At 35.9% G+C, this 19,573-nt stretch overlaps 1 protein-coding gene across 1 annotated transcript in view; it reads left to right on the forward strand.

Moving 5' to 3' along the window:
• DPYS (dihydropyrimidinase) overlaps positions 1-19,573 on the forward strand; it is a 108,157-nt gene that overhangs the window by 28,135 nt on the left and 60,449 nt on the right. The window contains exons 4-6 of the mRNA XM_074267199.1: positions 854-1,043; positions 14,144-14,300; positions 16,894-17,035. Of these exons, the coding sequence (XP_074123300.1) occupies positions 854-1,043; positions 14,144-14,300; positions 16,894-17,035 (489 nt within the window). The remainder of the gene's footprint in view (positions 1-853; positions 1,044-14,143; positions 14,301-16,893; positions 17,036-19,573) is intronic.

The following is a 19,573-nucleotide window of genomic DNA, read 5'->3' on the forward strand; positions in this document are numbered from 1 at the left end:
AGAGTTAAATGACTTGCCCAGGGTCACATAACTAGTAAGTTTCTGAAACCAGATTTGAACTCAGGAAAATGAGTCTAGGCCAGGCCCTCTACCCTCAGCAACATCTAGCTGCTCATCACTAATATAGTTAGAGACTATTAGGAAACTATATCAAAGAACATGAAACTTGATATTTGGTCTCTTTCCATGGCTAATTAAGTCCCATGGACACTTTGTTTCCTTTTAAGGAAAAATTAGCCTAATCCATATTATAGGAAAAGGAAGAAACCTTGGTAGATATTGGTCCTATTTATTGCAAGGTGGGAGTCAGTTTTTCCTAACTCCAATATCAGTTTTTTCACTAAAACCATCTTTTATTTAATTAGGATTAAAATTATACTTAAATTTCAGACAGGACATAACCTGGAGTCAGCCAATCTCCATTTTTTTCTCTCAGGACTTATGTTAGATGTCTAACTGCTGCACTATGGAAACTTCTCCTAAATGTACTGATCATGAGACTCTTAAAAGAGAAATATCTATTAGGCTAGTGGTAATGTTAGCATTGTTCATTCTGAATCAATAATGATCCTGAATATTTTATCCTTATTAACTTTTTTTTAACTTATTAACTTTTTATTGCTAATTCTGAACCTAATTAGCATTAATTCTCATTAAAAAATTTTTTTTCAGTTGACCAAACCAAGTAGTTTAACTATAAATTAGTGAAAAGACATTTCTTTTCTCTCTTTCTCTCTTGTATTAACACCCAGGTAATGGGAACAATTGAATTTTACTCAATTTATTTAATATTTTGGTATCTTAAGTGCATTTGGTTTTACATGTGTATGCATTTTTATTGGTCAATTTTCAGGGGGCAAAGAAGATGTTGGCTTTGGGAATAACAGGTCCTGAGGGCCATGAGCTGTGCCGTCCAGAAGCTGTGGAGGCAGAAGCCACTCTGCGAGCCATCACCATAGCTAATGCTGTAAATTGTCCACTCTATATTGTGCATGTGATGAGCAAATCTTCAGCTAAGATGATAGCTGATGCAAGGAGAGAAGGTACCATCTTATTTATTTTCTTTCTTTCTTTCTTTTTTTTTTTTTGGAGGCTGGGGTTAAGTGACTTGCCCAAGGTCACACAGCTAGGAAGTGTTAAGTGTCTGAGACCAGATCCAAACTTGGGTCCTCCTGAATTTAGGGCTGGTGCTCTATCCACTGCGCCATTTAGCTGCCCCGGTACCATCTTATTTCAAATTCAAATTTCAATTCAAAATAAATTTCAGATTCAGTCAATAAGCTTTAAATTTGATGTTGGAATACCACTTTAAGACTTGTGAAACATTTGGACTTCATCATCTCATTTGGTCCTTTCAATAACCTCATGGACGAAGTATATCAGACATTTCTATTTCACAAATAATAAAGTAAGGCTTAAAAGAGATTAAATAATATGCCAAAGGGCAATTTATTAGCAATCGATTTACAAACATTTTTAAAGTACTTACTATATCCTAGGCACTGTGCTAAGTTCTGGGGGTACAATGAAAAAATGAAAAGAGCTCCTATCTTCAGGAAGTTTATATTCTAATGGGGGAGACTAAATGTATATAAATAGGTATATACTGTATTATATCCATTATAGATGGAAGAGAATATTTTTTTCTTCTTTGTGTATGTATGTATGTATATGTGAGGTAATTGGGGTCACACAACTAGTAAATGTTAAATGTCTAAGGGTGGATTTGAACTCAGTTTCTCTTGACTCCAGGGCTGGTGCTCTATCCTCTGAGCTATCTGGTTGCCCTTGTGAAGAACTTTTAAGGTCAAACAGAGGAGTTTTATTTGATCCTAGGCTTAATAAAATACCCTTACTGAGGAGGGAAAAAATTGATTAGATCTATGCCTTAGGAAAATTACTTTGGCAAGTCTAGAGATTGGAGTAGAAAACAACATGCAGCAAGGAGACTAATAAATTGATAAATATGGCAATAAGCTAGGTAAAAGTCGTGAGGGCTTGGACTAGAGTGATGTACTCTGAGGGGAGAGAAAGTGACCAGTGTGGCAATTGTGATTGATTAGCTATATAGGGTGAATGAGAGGTTGAGAACAACATTAATTTATCAGAAAAAGTAGTTCCTTCACTGTTGTTGATTATAGTCCCCATTGGGATCAGTGGTGACCCAGATTTTTTTTGAACATTCCTGTGGCTTTAAATGTTTGTCCTTTAAAGCCCTTCACCACCTCTTAATTATCCAAACTTACCTCTTCTACATTTGTTCAGCAAATTGGCCTTCTTTTTGTTCTTTATGCATGTGATACTGTTCCCCCTATAAATCACATCATCAAAAAGCATTTATTAAGTGTTTACTATGTGCTATATGTGTTACTATGTGTCAGACACTCTTCTAGATGTTGAGGCTACCAACAAAAAATAAAACATTTCCTTATCTCAGAGAACTTAGATTCTCTCATGTCTTTGAGCTGGTGATCCCTCATGAATAATAACAATAGCAATAACAACTGACTTTACAACAATTTAACATTTGCAAAACATTTTACATATATTGTCTCATTTTTTTTCTCATAACAGCCCTATCAAGGTGGGTTCTATTATTATATCCATTTTACACATATTGAAACAAAGTAATATGTCCAAAGACATACAGATAGTAAGTAACTGAAGAAAATTCAAACTCAGGACACTTGCTTTCAGTCCAGAGCTCTTGATCTCTGCTGGAGTGTGGGTCTTGCAGCTGTAGTCTTTGAGAAGCAGGTTCACCTCCATGCCAGAGCCAAACCTGAGGGAGCCAGAGAATGGTAATAAAAATTATTGTCAAAACTAGGGTCTGTTGTTTCCAAAGTACATAGAGTATTCATCTCCTAAAAGAGAACTGATAGCTTTGGAGCATTGAATGAGTCATACAATTTTCTACATGGGCAAAGAGGAAATTTGCTTTGCTTAACTATATGCATGTGTGCTATAAGGACTTTGTTTTCCTTTTCTTTTTCCCCAGTAAGGAAGGGTAAAGAAAATCAATTTTAGTAAGTTTTTTAAGTAAAATATTAGCTTTTATTTTATTGAAACAAACCTCAAACAAAGGAATTTCCTATTCTTCATCTCATTGTACCAGTGTCTTGTTTAAAGGGTATGCATCATGCCATACACAGGGGACAATGATGCTTTTCTATAAACAATACCTGTCACTATGTTCCTAGCAGCAGCACTTGATATTTTCAGATCTTTAATGGATTAAGGAGAGTCCCCTTTTTCAGGGTTTGGTTTTCAAAATGATAAGTTAGAATTTTTTCCACCAGATGGCTCTGTTGCCAGCATTATAGAATTAGTCATTCTATAATTACTTACCTTTGCAAGTCATGTACTATATACCATCCTCTGTCAGGTCCACAATGTCAGAATATAATTTAAGAAACAGTAAAATCAGCAGAAATGTCCAGCTTAACCCACCAGCAAGCTGAGGTTTTGACAATGCTGTCAGGAAACAGTTTCTTGTTCTTTTTTTTTTTTCTTCCTTCCTTGGGACAAAATTCCATTCAGAGTATAACAGAAATCCAAGGAAAAATTTTAGAATATATAGGACAGAGGTAGAAAAGTTACTAAGCCTAAATATGGACCACTAAAAATCTTCCCCCATATATAAAGTAGCTATATTTGGGCAGTTGGTGCTGAGTCAGGATAATATTTGACTTAGAAGCAACATTGTGGAAGGGATAAGGGGAGCATACAAAATATTTTAAAGAAAGAATTATTATACTACAAATAATGCAATCTAACTCTATGACATTGGAAATAACAGGAACAGGCCTATAGCTTCTCCAAATTTCCCTATTTTGTTGTTGTAGTTGTTGAGGTTATCATCAACCTTACTCTACCAGGTTCATAACTTCAGTTACCTTGACTCTTTGTTCTCCCTTACTTCAGTCTCATCCATTAGGTTGCTAAGTCTTGTCAATTCTACTTCCTCAAAATCTCTCTGTTCATGTCCATGTCCACTCACACAAAGTCTACTCTTGTCTTATCACTTCTTTCTTGCTCTTATCAATCACTTCTTTCTTGGACTAATCCAATTCCAATTTCTTCCCCCCTAATTTATGTACCACATTGACTGACAAAATATTCTTTGTAAGGTTTAGGTATATACATGTCACTTTGTTGTTAAAAACTTTTCAGTGGTTTTCTATTGCTTATAGAAAAGAAAAAAACAAAACAGAATCCCCTTAATAGGATATTTAAGACCTTCCACAGATGGATTGATTACCCCTTATCTTTATAGCTTTAGTTCATACAGTTCCCTTCATGAACCCTGTGTTCTAGCTGTTCTCCAAAGTCAGCATGCTATCCTCCCTCTCTGCATGTGCATAAACCATCAAACCCTCTTCTCTCTGCCTTCATCCCCTCTCCTTCTAGACTCCATTCTTACTTCTGCTTCTCGGGATCCTTAGTTTGTTTCAAGGCTTAACTCAAGCATCATTTCCTCTATAAAGCCTTTGATAATTGCCCTCAGTTGTGAGGGCATTTATCTCCTCATTTTCCTCCTCAAAATTCTTTCTTATTGTTTCCTGTGCTTTGAGCATACTAGATGTTTAATGGATATTTGTTGAGTTGGATGAACTTGCTATGGGGCAATCAGTTACCCCATTTCCAGTTAATTTTGTGCAAAAACAGACCAAGGATCTGAAAAGGGCAGAGGAAGATGGTTGAAAATGGTTTGAGGCTCTTTATAGAGTTACAATAGAGGATGTTTTTGTAGTATAGTGGATAGAGAGCTAGATTTAAAGCCAGGATAGACTTCAGTTCAAATCTTCTCTTAGACATTTACTAGTTGGGTGCCCCTGGATAAATCAGTTAATCTCTTCTGGCTTCCTTTTCCTTCCATGGAAGACTATAGGTAGTTCAGTGGATAGAGCTCTGGGCTACAAACCAGGAAAACTTGATTTGCAAATTTGGACTCCACCACTTTCTAGCTGTATTGCCTCAGTAACCTCAATTGTATGATGGGAGTAAAAATAACACCCTCCCCCCCATAGGGTTGCTGTGAGAATCAAATGAGATAATATTTGTAAAGTGATGAGTATTATGCCCCTAACATAGTTGTTGAGAAAATGAAATAAGATGCTCCATGTAAAGATTTTTTGGTTATTGTTGTTTTTGCAAACCTTAAAACATTTTATAAGTGCTAAATGCTAGATATGTGAGTATGTCGAGGAAAGGCATGTTGGACAAAACATTATTTGATTTTGGCCACATTCATTGTCCCGGATGACAGGTCATCTTAACATTCCCTTGGAATCTATGGCACAATAATACATATTTATGAATAGTCTCCTCATTCAGAGAGGGATGAACAGCTTAGCCTGAAAAATCAGAACAAGAACGTTGTCAGCCCACAAAGATTTTCACCCACTCATCTTCCCTCCTAAGAGGCACAGAGGATATAAAATAAATGTCAGTGGTTTTCTTTCCTCCTTGTCTAACGTAAATGGTTACTCAGCCTGAGTGTGTGGCTGAATGTCTATTTGCAACCTTGGAAGGAGAGCCAGATAAGTTCAAGGTGGAATCAGCCAGCGGTGCTAAGAAAACCTTGTCTGAGAGGATATTCTGGTCGGTTTCTTTTTGCTGGGACCTCTGTTATTTTAGCTTTAAACTGTGGTAGACAGATGAAAATGTGAATGAAACTTATGACTCTAATCTATCAAATGTTACTGCTTCAATTTACTCCTTTGGGGGGCTGATAGGAAATAGCATTTTTCTATTTTATGTTTGACCCTAAAATCACAAGGAGAAGAACCATATCTCATCTGTTTCCCATGTCCAAGACTATCAGAGAGTTGATATAAGCAAACCAAAGAAAACAATCTAAAAAGTGGAAAGGGGGCTGTCTTGGTAGGCAATGAGTAGCCCCTGATTGAATCCTCAAGATAAAGTTGTATAGAATGCTAATTGAGGGCATTACAGAGGAAAATTTTATTGATAGTTTTATTAATTATTGATAGTTTTATTAATTATCCTGGGAAACCTCCCTCTTTCAGTTCTGAGTTCATGATTCAAAAATCACAAATATTGATTTAGGATTACACTAATACTGGAAGTTATCTGGTCAAATCCTCTGGTTTTACAGATGAGGAAACTGAAGCCTATGGGTGTTAAATGATTGTTTGGCTCAAGGCCACACAGTTAGTTAAAAAAAAAAGTCAGTACTTGAATCCAGGGCCTTTGGCTTTAAATTCAGCATTCTTTCCATATCACCATTATTCTTCTTAGGAGACTTTCACTTAAATAATACTAATCTTTGATCCTGATACTTAAATTCAAAGGTGGCTAAGTAAAATAGGATTATGATGCCAATAGAAGATTAATCCAGGGGAGTCTTATCTTGGCAGTGGACTTGATCTTATGCATTTTAGAAGTCAAATTCTAGAAAGGTCTGTGGCTTTAAATTCAAATGGGAGCATGACCTAATTGACAATTGTTTTGTGCAATAACTGTGCCTAATATGCTTATCCTGCTTTTTCTTTTCCTACTAAAATACTGGAACATGGTATGACTCTTTCTTTTGATTCCTCCCCTATGCTTCTCAGTGTGACTAGCATTTATATAGATTCATTAAATTTTCTTGCTTTCAGTTACTGAGGTCCTAGAGTGGGGATATTCTCTAGAAATCTACTCTTTGCCCTGGGTGATCTATGTTTACTATGGTTTTCTTCCTCTCATAATGAATTTCTGATATGTTTTCATAGTGCTATTCAATTCAATCTACAAGCATTTATTAAGTACTTTGTACACAACTATCAGTTTTATCCACTCACATGATCCTTCATTCTTTTAAAGTATTACTGTAGTTTTCATTTAAACTTATCAAATATTCTTTCTGCTAAATCCATTATACTATATATGTACATTGTAGTATCTACTATGTATCTCCTCTCTGTCTCTGTCTCTGTGGAAAAAAAAAAACACAAAACAAACAAACAAACAAAAACTTTCAATTTCTTTAGTATTCCATTTCAGGCAAACTCTTTGCAACCATTTCTCTCATATTCTTGAGACAATTGCAGTGGTGACAAGCAGCCATGGTGTGGGCCTCTGCAGTGGTATTCTCTCCCCTCTGGCAGTCATTGCTTTGGGAATAAGCTGTTTACCCAAGTGAAGTGAATTAACTCCTAGGATTTTCACTTTGTGGATATAATCAACGTGTGTGTTGCTTCAGTGATGATTTGGTTCTCAGCCTTAGCTTATATAACACAAACTTTCTTTCACATCTAATTTACTCTGTGCTACTAGATTTTAAGCAATTAACTGTTTCTTAGCCTTTTAATTTTTTTTAAATGAAAGTGTTATGTTTTTAAAAATCTATCTTTAAGCATTCTCCTTTTAGTTTTTTTTTTTTCCCCTTGGGTCAGACCTACATATTTCATACATCTTTTTCCTCTGTCTTTTATAAATGTATCTCTTGGAACTAAAACAGCTTCAGATGAGTACTTCTCAGAATACTTTTAAAAAGGAAAGAACAGCTTTTTAACTGTTGTGGACTTTCTCCCATCTTGATGAGTGGGAGTAGTGGGGGGGCTGAGGGGGTGAGGGAGGGAAGAGGAAGAAAGGGGGGAAGAGAGAGACTGAGAAAAAAAGAAGAGAGACAGAAAAGAGAGACAGAGAGAGAGAAAAGAGAAAGCGACACAGAGACATAGAGACAGGGAATCAGAGAAAAAGATACAGAGAGGCAAATAGAGAGAGAGAAAGAGAAGCAAAGACAGAAAGACACAGAGAGCTGAGACACAGAGAGAAACAGAGACAGATACACAGAAAAGCAGGGAAACAGAGAGACAGAGAGAGGGACAGAGAGAAGGACAGAAGAGAGGAGAGAGACACAGAGAGACAACAGAGAAAGACAGAGAGAGGCAGAGAATGCTCTAAAAGAAACATGACATTTGCTGAGGTACTGGGAGGAGATTATTAATAAAAATCTCTCTCTCCAAAGTTGCTGAAACCATTTGAATAGCTAGAGTAATAAGGAAAATATTACAATGAGACAGAAATAATGAGTAGATAGAGAGTTGGTCTTGGAGATTTAAGGTTTGGAATCAGGATGATGGCCTCTCATATCTAAACTGGGTTACCCTAGACAAATCACTTAAATTGTCAGTTCCACAATCACCCTCTAAGATTCTGGGTTTCCAAGCAGATTCTGATCTTTCTTGATAGAGATAGTTTCTTAGTTGGGAGTCTGAGTTACCAGTGAAATTACAGGTCCTGTCTGTAAATACAGTAAGAATGGATTAGAACATGTTTGATCATCCCAGTGCTTGATCTAGTAAATGAGCACTAGAATGGAAAATGCTAAAACCTTGCAATAGATACCATGTAATGGATTGAAACTATTAAAAAATTCAAAGGAGCGTAGATTTAGAACTGGAAAAGACCAATATCTCAGGCCAATCCCCTCATCTATACCAACATGATAAAAATTAAATTCAGAAAACAAAATGACTTGCCTGTGGTCAATTAAGTAGAAGAGGCAAAATTAGGATGCCACCCAGATTCTCTGACTCCAAAGCCACCATTCTTTTCGTAATCTCATGTTGCCTTGCCCTGAGCTTTGCCAACGAAGAGAAAGTAGAAAGTACCAGGAGTATTTCCCACTCTGAATTCCACATCCTTCTTTATATGCAACCAATCAATTTTTAGTTATTTATATGGAGACTAATTATCTGATCTATGGATTATTGAAATCTTTTGTTTTTCCCTTTTGTTGCCTGTTTTTTTGTTTAGTTTAGTTTTGTTTTTTGGTTCCTTGACAGCTTTTTGGCCTCAGCAATCAGATTTCCTACTTTAAGTAGGAAAAAAACCAAAAAACAGTAAATTCTCCTAGTTGTTTAGTGTTTCTGAAGGTTTTGATGAAAGGAGGTTGACATTTTCACTAAGTGGACAGTTGTCAGCCAGTTTCATTCCTGCCCCCACACCTCTCACTGTCTCTATCTTCAGCATTAACTCAGGGAAGTGATAGTTGGCTGCACATTCTGAAAAGTGGCCTAAGACATTCATTCTAAGATGGGGAAAGAAGGATGACTGAGAAAATTACCTGTCATCAGATCTCAAAAGAATATTGGCAGGATCTGATCTTTTTAATTCTTGCTGATAGTTATTAAAATGGTATAACTTTTGGAACTACTGTCTTCTATTACCTTGATAGGACAAGTGATTGAATAGAACATGAGATAAGTATCTTTCCTCTGTGACAAAGCACCCTAGAAAGTACTGAGTTAGCAATTTGGGAAGTGATTGCAGATAAAGTCACTAAGTTCGGCATTGCTCATGTTATTGGGCACTTATTTTAAAAAATAAAGAGACGATTTTATCTCATGTTTTGGGAAATAGCAAGGACACATCAGGGTGATTCTTTTTCATCCATCACAACTTGCCTTTTTTTTTTATTTATGTGTAAAACATGGTACTTTTGCCTTCTATGAAGCTAGAAAACATTCTATTCCTCCTTAATTGATTCAGTAGTCCATTTTTCAGAGTAGCAGCTTCAAATCAAGTTTTTCCACAAGTCTTCCAGCAAACACCCTCCTCCTATCTTCTCAACCTCACTTCACCTAATCATCCCTCTTAGTTATTGTCCTTTCTTCTTTTCATGGCTAAATTTCTTGAAAAAGCCATCTACAATGAATGTCCCCATTTTATTTCCTCTTACTCTTCTAAAATTTGTGTAGTCTGCCTTCTGAATTTCACCATTTTACTAAAACTATCTCTTCAAAGTTACCAATGATTTCTTAATTGTAGATCTAATGGCCTTTTCACAATCTTCAGCCTTGATTTCTGTGCAACTTGTGACACTGTTGATCATTCTCTTCTTGATACTGTTTTCTCTCTAGGTTTTCATGACAGTGTTTTTTCCTGCTTCTCTTGTCTGACTGCAACTTCTCAATCTCCTTTTGCTGGATCTTCATCTAGGTTGTGCCTAATACCTGTGGATGTTCCCTAAGCCTCTGCCCAGTACCCTCCTCTCTTTCTGTGCTATTTTACTTAATCTCATTTACTCCAAGAATTTAATGATCTTCTCTAAGCAGATGATTCTCAAATCTATTTTTCCTGTCCTAAACTCTCCCCTGATCTCTAGTCTCACATCTCTGTCTATTAGACATATCAAACTGGATATCTGTAAGACATCTTAAACTCAATATGCCTAAAACTAAATTCATTATCTTTCCCCTTAAATCCTTCCCTCTACCTAAATTCCCTAACATTGTTGAGGGCACTATAATCCTTCTAATCACCCAGTCTCACAACTGTGTTGTCATTATGAACATCCCACATATAGAATCTATTGGCACATTTTGTCATTTTCACTTTTACATTTCTCATGTATATTTCCTTCTCTCCATTCATACAACTACAATCCTAATTCAAATCCCCATTAATCCTCATCTAGATTATTGTAATAATTACTTTTCAAATTAAATTAAATACTAGTTTCAAGTCTCTATTTCAATCCATCCTCTTCTACTCATCTGTTAAGGTGATTGTTCTAAAGTGTTAGTCTGACCACATCTTTCCCCTTGCTCAAAGAGCTCAAGTGATTTGCTGTTACTTCTGTGACCAAACATGAAACTTCTCTATTTGGCATTTAAAATCCTTCATAACCTGCCCCTTCCTCCATTTTCAGTTTTTATGTGTATATACCTTTCTCTTCTACAGTTACTGTAAATCAAGCTACATTAACTTACTTGCAATTCTGAAAAAAGAATCCTACCTCCTGTCTTCATTCCTTGGACTAGCTGTCCTTATACCTAGAGTGCTCTTTTTCTACTCCTCTGCTTCTTAAGTTCTCTGGCTTCTTTCAAGATTTAGTTCACATTTTACCTTTTGCAGGAAATCTTGGTTCTTCAAGCTGTTAATGCCTTCCACTTTAAAATTATCTTCACATGCTTTGGCTACATATCATATATATCTTCATATTTTCATGTTTTCTCTCTTATTATACCTCTTGAGAGAAGGAACTGGTGTTTTTTGCTTTCTTAGTTTTTTGTTTTGTTTTGTTTTTAGCTTTTCTTTGAATCTCTAGTTTTTAGCATAAAGCCTGGAACATAGGGAGTGCTTAAAAATGCTTGCTAAATAAGTGGTTCTATGAAGTAAATAATATGTTCCTCCTTAGTGTGGGTTAAAAATCAAGACTCCTAAGTGACTGTGGAGGCAGAATGTTTCATATATAGTCAGACATGGTCATTAGACTGGCTGTTTGGGGCTTTATTGTTTTTCAGTAAAGTATTCAGTCATAGAGGCACAGGGGAAAAGATAGGATGATTATATACAGAATTTACTAATTTTATCTAGATAGTGAGTTTAGAATGATTGAAAAACAATAGACACCAAAACTATTTTTCAAAATGGTGACTCTTGTTTCAGCAAGCCAGAGAAAGACCACTGAATCACAGATTTTAAAGATGCCTAAGAGATCACATGATTTCCAGTTTCCTTATTCTCTTGGTCACTCTCCTTTCAGACATAGCACAGAGGATATCAATGGCATCATTTTCTTTGCATGAAATAGGAAACAGACACAAAGACATAAAAGGATTTGTCATAAATGAGAAACAATTTTGACAGCTGGAAGCCATATGCTTGCTCCTCTCCAGAGTGCTACATTTATTTCAGTGATCTAGGAATTCTGGCTAGCTACTATTAGTAAAACAATTTGAGATAGTGGATAGAATGTAGAGGTTGGCATCAGCGAAATCTTTGTTCAAATTCTACCTCTGATACTTACATATCCATACAGCCAAATTATTTCAGTCAATAATCATTTATTAGTAGCAATTAACATTTATTATTAAAATTATTTGATTTCTCTACTTTTAGGCAACTTCCTTGGACTTACATACTAAGAAATAGAGGGTATCTCATATCATTAGTTCTCCATACTGATAAAATCACAGATTTCACTTACTTTTAATTAAAACTGGCATTTGAGTAAACCAAGTGGTCAAACCAGTGTCTTCCTATAGATTACCCTTATTCTACTTCTGCTTGGAGGATTTAGTGCAAGAGTCAGTTAACAACTTGATTTTAAAATTAAAAAAAAAAATCAAAGCTATGAAATCATCCAAAAACAAAGGGCCAGTTTTGTTTACAGTGGTAGTTTGTTACCCCACCATCCAGTGGATAATCATGAATGCTAACCAGAAGTCCAGCCTGGATTTCAAATAAGAATTCACTTTGTACCTATACTTTTATTCTTTGATAAGCTTTCATTCTATGTGATCTCGCAAGTTTGTATGAAAATGATAGGGGGGTTTCATGGATTACTATCAGTAGTATCATATGGTCAAAAATCTAATGCAATCTTGACTTCCTTAAGAGATAAGATAAAGAGGTTATTGTCATTGGATAATAACTCCAGAGCTAGAAAGAACCTCAGACCTATCTAGTCCAACGCCTCTATTTTGTGAATGGGGAATCTGAAGGCAAGCTAAATGGCATAGTAGATGGAGCACCAGATCTGGAAGTAGGTAAACCTGAGTTCAAATCCTGCCTTGGCAATTTACTATAGGGCAGCTAGATGATATAGAGTACCATCCCTGAAGTCAAGAGGACCTGAGTTCAAATGTGACTTCAGATACTAACTGTGTGACCCAATTGCTTTGCCATAAATTAAAAACAACAACAACAACAACAACAACAAAAAAAACTTACTAGCTGGGTGACCTTGGACAAGCCATAACTTTTAGCAGTCTCCATTTCTTCATTTCTAAAATGATAATAACAACATCTACTACCGTCGGGATATTATGCATATGAAATAATATTTGGAAAGTACTTTGAAAACTTAATGTGCAAATACTGCTAGCAATTCAAGATAGACAGTCGATACTGCTAGCAATTCAGGATAGATAGTCAAGAGACTTGACTAGCCTATGGGTTGGTCACACAGGAAACACCAGAGGCAGAATTTGAACCCAGGGCATCTGACTACAGTCATTTTCCCCCCTATCATACCATACTGCCTAGCTAGCATACAAGATCCTTCTATAATAGGCCACATCTGGAATATTATATTCCACTCTGGGCACCACAACTTAAAATCACTGTTAAAATGAATGGGATAGTATCCAGAAGAGAACTTTAGCCAATGCCATTGAAGGATACACTAAAGGCATTGAGGATGTGTAGCATGCTAAAGAGAAAATCCAAAGGGGACATATTTGTATTCATGTATTTCAAGAGCTAGCACATGGAAGAGGGGATTTAAACTTGTTTTGTTTGCCTCAGAAGGCAGAGTCAGGAGAAATAGATGGAAGTTGCAGAGGAGAGAGTTTAGGTTGAATGCTAAGGAAAGCTTCTTTACAGTTGTTGTTCAGTTGTTTTTCCAGTTGCCTCAGACTCTTCATGACCCCAGTTAGGGTTTTCTTGGCAATGACACTGCAATGATTTGCCATTTCCTTCTCCAAATTGTTTTACAAATGAGAAAACTGATGTGCTCAGGATCACATAGCTATAAATGTCTGAGGCAAGATTTGAATTCAAGAAGATGAGTTTTCCTGACTCAAGGACTGGTGTTCTATCCACTGAGTCATCTCGATGCCTTTTATAATAGTGGCCAAAATGGGCATAGCCTGCCTCAAGAAGTGGTAAACTTTCCCTCCCCTTTAAGTAGGTACTGGATGACCACTTCCTGCTGTTTTGTTCCTTTCAGATGCCTTCCAGGTAGAGGCTGGATGCTGAGATCTTTCATTTCTAATATTCTTGTGTGAATCTGTATGTGACATAAACCTCTGTCTGAGTATGCATCCCTAGCTAAGATTTTATTATCAATGGATGATATTTTTTTGCTAGTGTTGAATAGTTTATCTATTATTGTTATTGTTAGCTGTTCATGTTTAAAGGAGAGTTCTCATTTAATTTATAAGCACCCTTCTTCTCCAGGGATAACCTGTCTGAAAAAAAGAATAATAACAATTACCAACGTGTTAGCCATTAGAATTCTATATCTCTGATGTTATGAAATGTACTTCTTCAAATATAGTTAAATGCAGAAAGTATATATATGAATGGATTTTAATCCCCTCTCCCCTTCTCTTTTCCTCAAGGGGAAAGAATAGCATAATCTACATTTAAGTGCTGATTAAACTTTTGTACTTTTCAGGAAAGGTGGTCTTTGGAGAACCTATAGCCGCTAGTCTTGGAACAGATGGGACTCACTATTGGAATAAAGAATGGCATCATGCTGCCCACCATGTCATGGGACCCCCGCTAAGACCAGATCCTTCAACTCCTGATTTCCTTATGAATCTACTGGCTAAGTAATCATTCAAAAGAAGTCATAAATACTGAGACCATGTAAATTGGTATAGTGGAGGCAGCAGGATGGAGTAGGGAAGATTTGGAGTCAAAAGAACTTAGGGCAAATTTTAACATTGCTATTCTACTAATTATCTTTCTGACCTTGGCCAAATCCCTGAGTCTCAATTTCCTCAGCCATAAAATGAAAAGACAACTACATCTCTCATGCTCCTTCCATCTCTAACCTCTAAGTAATTAAGTACTTACCATTTGAGAATACAACAAAAATTGAAGTCTTCTTCCTCAAAGAGCTTACATTCTTGTAGATTATAAGAGGCAACAAGGGAAGATTCTGGGAAGATGGCAAAGTAGATCACAAGAGGTAAATGAGTGATATAGTGGATAGAGCTGAGAATAACACCTGAGTTAAAATCTGGCTTCAAACACATACTAGTTCTGTGAGACTCTGGGCATGTCACTTTTGACTTTGTCTATCTCAATTTCCTCAATAACAAAATGAGAATAAATAATAGCACTTACCTACTAGGGTTGTGAATATCAGAAGCACTTTACAAATGCTTAGCATAGTGAGTAGCATAGAATAACATTTAATACAATATTTATTCCTTTCCTTTATATAAAGTTCTATCCAGGTTCTTAGTATACCAGATGTAGGTTAGAAAGGAACTATGTTTGCCAACTGTAATAGATTAGATACTTTTATTTCTCCTCCTTGAATATCCCAGGTTTCATGTGTTTTAATCTGCCCCTATAGTGTTTGGAAAATCAACTTGGCTGGGGAAGACCTCCTTTTAGAATTCTTACATTGATATACTCATACCCACTCTGAATTAAAAGGAATCAAAGGATCTATTAATGACTTGCTCCATTTTAATTTTGTTTGCATATTCCTTTCTCTATCCTTTCTATCCACTAGCTAGAGGTTTTTTTAACTGAGGTACAACATCCCTTTCAGGGAATTTGTGAACTTGGATGGGAGAAAAATACATCTGTATTTTTAGTTAATCTTTGACAATTAGCATTTCCTTCAATTTTTTAAACACATTATCCAGAGAAGGATTCCCTACATTTTACTGGATACATAATGAAGAATCCCTGGACCAAAAATTCTTCATAGTAGTTATTGTTAAAATGTGTGTGATTTTTTCATTTTTAATAATCCCTTCCATTTATCTAGATCTTTACAATTTTCCAAAGGCTTTCACACAGATTTTTTTTTTCATTTCATTTTTGCCACAATCAACTAATCTAATCAATTAGTATTTATTAAGAGCTAATGTGTGCTAGGCATTATACTAAACTATAAACTAAACATATGTATTGGGGATATATGTACAAAGAAACAATCCCCATTTGAAAAGAAGTCTCCATTCCGGTAGAAGAGAAAACAAAGAAGAAAAGGTAAAAAGAATAAGCATTTAGGGGGCAGCTAGGTGGCACAGTGGATAAAGCACCAGCCTTGAATTCAGGAGGACCCGAGTTCAAATCTGGTTCAGATACTTAACACTTCCTAGCTGTGTGACCCTGGGCAAGTCACTTAACCCCAGCCTCAGAAAAGGAAAAAAAAAAAAAAAAAGAATAAGCATTTAGTAAATGCCTACTGTATGTCACACTAAGCACTTAGCAAACATTTAACTTGAACAAGAATGCATCTAAGTATATAAAGAATAAATATAAAGAGAATAAACAGAACATATAAAGATAGTGAATATATGCATATGTATATATATGTGTATATATTGGTTTACTTGCTATATAGGGGAGGGGAATGTGGAGAAGGATGGGAGAAACATTTGGAACATAAGGTTTTACAAAGGTGAATGTTGAAAACTATCTTTGCATATATTTTGAAAATAACCTATTATTTAAAAATATTAAAATTATTTTATATGTAATTTAGAAAAAATAAAATAAGAGAAAATATATAACTTTTAAAAAGATAATCCTAGAGCTGTATATATATATATATTTTTTTTTTGGCAAGGCAATTGGGGTTAAGTGATCTATCTGATATCACACAGTTTGTAAGTGTTAAGATTCTGAGGCTTGATTTGAACTTCCTAACTTTAGGACTAGAGTTCTACCCACTGACCCCTCTAGTTACTTCTAGAGCTGTATCTTAGAGGAAGAAAGATACTCACCAAATGTAAGAGTTGGAAGGGACTGATGGCATAAAGTTGACAAAATTGACAATATTGTTTCCAGTTTCCATAGGAAGAAGCTAAAGTGGAGAGAATTTATTTGAGTTTCCTGAAACCATATAACTGAAAATGAATAGAGGTGAGGCAGGAGTTCAGGGATTCTAATTCCAAGCCCAGTGTCCTTTCTATTTCATTGTGCTTTTCTCAATAGGACTTTCTAAAAGGGTGACATATAAAAGGAAAAGATAAAATTCAGAACTAAAAGATGGATAGTTATGTTCTTGGTGAAGCTTAGCATTTGCAGTTTAGTTTTGGGGGAAAAAAACAACAACTAAGTTTTAACTTAGTTTCCCTCAGAAGGAGGGAAAACTCTGGACAGGATCACTGGGACAAGGTCCTTGAAAGGTCCAGTTTCTATGTTTTCTTATTCCTATATCTTGTTTATTTGCAGTGATGATCTTACCACAACTGGGACAGACCATTGCACTTTCAACACCTGCCAGAAAGCCCTTGGGAAGGATGATTTCACCAAGATCCCTAATGGGGTCAATGGAGTTGAGGATCGAATGTCAATCATTTGGGAAAAGGGTGTGGTGAGTTTCATGAGATAATGCCCTAGGCAGCCCCTGCCGTCCAGCCTGTGGCTCAGAGACCAGAATATATTAAGCTTTCCAATAGAGAAGTCTTCTACTAGTTTCTCCAGGGGGTTGAAAATTAGTTCTCTCTGTTATAGGGAAAGCTAGAGCATAGCTTTCCCTCTTTTGCACAGCTTGGGGGCTCTAGTGCCTCATCATGCAGAGCTGTTAGAAGTTAATGAAACTAATTATAAGCTATGTATGTTAAAGTCTGAGGTTATAGGACCCTTCAGCCTTGGTTTTTAGAACCTTAAATTTTAATATAACATTGGAATAAGGACAAGAAATAAAAAAAATAAGGCTCAAATGAAACTTATTCCTCACAATAACATTCTCTTTCGGGAAACCCACAGAGATGGCCTTTGGGACTCATGGAGTTTGTGACTTGCAGTTTTAAAATTATTTTCTGCAGACACATATAAGTGATTGAACCCATCCTTAGAGTATAAAGTCTCATTCCAGAGATTTTAAAACAACAAATACCAATTCAGGTTTTCATCATTCCAAGTTCAGTGCTCTAGTTATTCCATCTCCTAGTGGCTTTATACTTGTATTGCTAACAAAATGGGAATGATTTAAGCTATTTCCACCTAAGTGGCCCTTCAAGGGACATGTCCCAATGACCTTCCCCAATGTTTTCCCTTCTCCTGAGCTATTTTGACAAAGTCCAAACTGGAAATGCTAGTATATTCTATGTACAATGACAGGTTTTCCATGTTAGAAAAAATATAATAGGATGAGGAAGAAGGATATTTTTTCCTAGTGAGTTGGAATGTTTATGGCTATTGGCCAAGGAGGCAGATACATAGTGAAATGGATAGAGCACTGGGTTTGGAGTCAGGAAGATCTGAATTCAAATCTAGGCTCAGATACTCACTACCTATGTGACTTTAAGTGAATAACTTTACCTCACTTTCCCTTAGTTTCTTCGGCTGTAAAATAGGGATAATCAAAGCACTTACTTCCCAATGTTGCTGTGGAGATCAAATGAAATATTGTATGGCACATAATAAGCATTTAATAAATGTTTATTTCCTTCCTTTAAAATCCCTTCAATTGTTGACTGCAAGAGCAACTTAACTAATGTTCTTCTTCCTCCTCTGCCTCCCTCTAATTTTATAAAGACTGCTACCCTTTTCTTTGCATGACATCAACTTTTTTTTTTATCACCAACTTTAACTGTGTGGCATAATTCCTATTTGTAGATTATTTTTCACTGATGCCATTTTAATTTGGCTGCTTCTTGATAACAACCAGAGAATGACCTCATTCCCATTAGGACTGTGCCTGTGGCTCACTTTGTAGCATGGATGATGTCTGAGGTCTCTGGTTGGAAAGGAAGCCTAATTATGTTTTGTGTTTTAAGAAATTTTCTCATACAAGCATGTCAGCATGTCAGCAACTTCTTTTTCTGGTCTTTTCCATAGATTGATGAATTGTCTCTCTTACTTTGGGGGATGTAGCTGTCTGAACCGTGATTGTACTCTGACTTTAATAGGTATTGGGCTTGCAAGAAAAGGCTGGGCCTTCCTGAACATGAGTCATGGAGAAATATTATATTTTTTTAATCAGAGGAAAGAGGATTTCGCCATCCTCATTGATTGAATTACAAGGAAATGATGATTTTAATAAAAATGCAAAATATTTCCAGCATAGGGACTACAGATGTTATTACTCATGCTTAGCTGAGTACAGATGCAATTTCATTATGATTTTGGTAAATATGGAAGATAGTGAAATAATTTTTTTCTAAATACTTTTTCTATAATTTTTTATATGCCAAAAACATAGGATTCATCAGTGTGGGCACTCATTGCACCATCTCAGATCTCAACCCTTTAATGCCATAATACACAGTGTTGTTATTATTGGTGGAGGGCTTTGTATGTTTCCATGGTCAAAAAATCTATCATTCAATAGCTAATCTGATGAATGAACCTCTCTGGGCTTAGTTAGGATGACTGATCCTCAGATTTCAGGGGTGAAGTTAGTTTCTGGGCCTATGCTGGAATTTTACTAACTTGATACTAGAGTGTCCTTTCCTTTCCTAGCTCATTTTATAGGAGAAGAAACTGAGGTAGACAGAATTATGTGATTTGTCCAGGGTCATACACATAATAAATGTCTGAGGCCAGATTTGAATTCAGGAAGAGTTGTCTTGGCAGAATCACCAAGAACCCAGAGTAACATCCAGGATATAAAGAATACCCCAAAAAAGGATTTACATGGAAAGAAGGCCTGGACATTGACTCAAAAAGCTCAAGATCTTTGATCTTTGCACATGGTTGTATTTAGGGCAGCATTTATGATATAGCAAAAATCAAACTAAATTTTGAGCTCAGAAGACCTGAGTTCAAATCCCAGTTTAGTTCCTATGTACAGTTTCTTTGAGTAAAGTGAGAGGGTTGGAGTATATAATCTTTAACATTAAAAATTAATTTTTGAGGTGCTTATTGGTTTCCATTATTTGAATCATGTTACAGTTATTTGAGACCA

This window comes from Sminthopsis crassicaudata, chromosome 1 (assembly GCF_048593235.1).
Source record: "Sminthopsis crassicaudata isolate SCR6 chromosome 1, ASM4859323v1, whole genome shotgun sequence".
Lineage (NCBI taxonomy): Eukaryota > Metazoa > Chordata > Mammalia > Dasyuromorphia > Dasyuridae > Sminthopsis > Sminthopsis crassicaudata.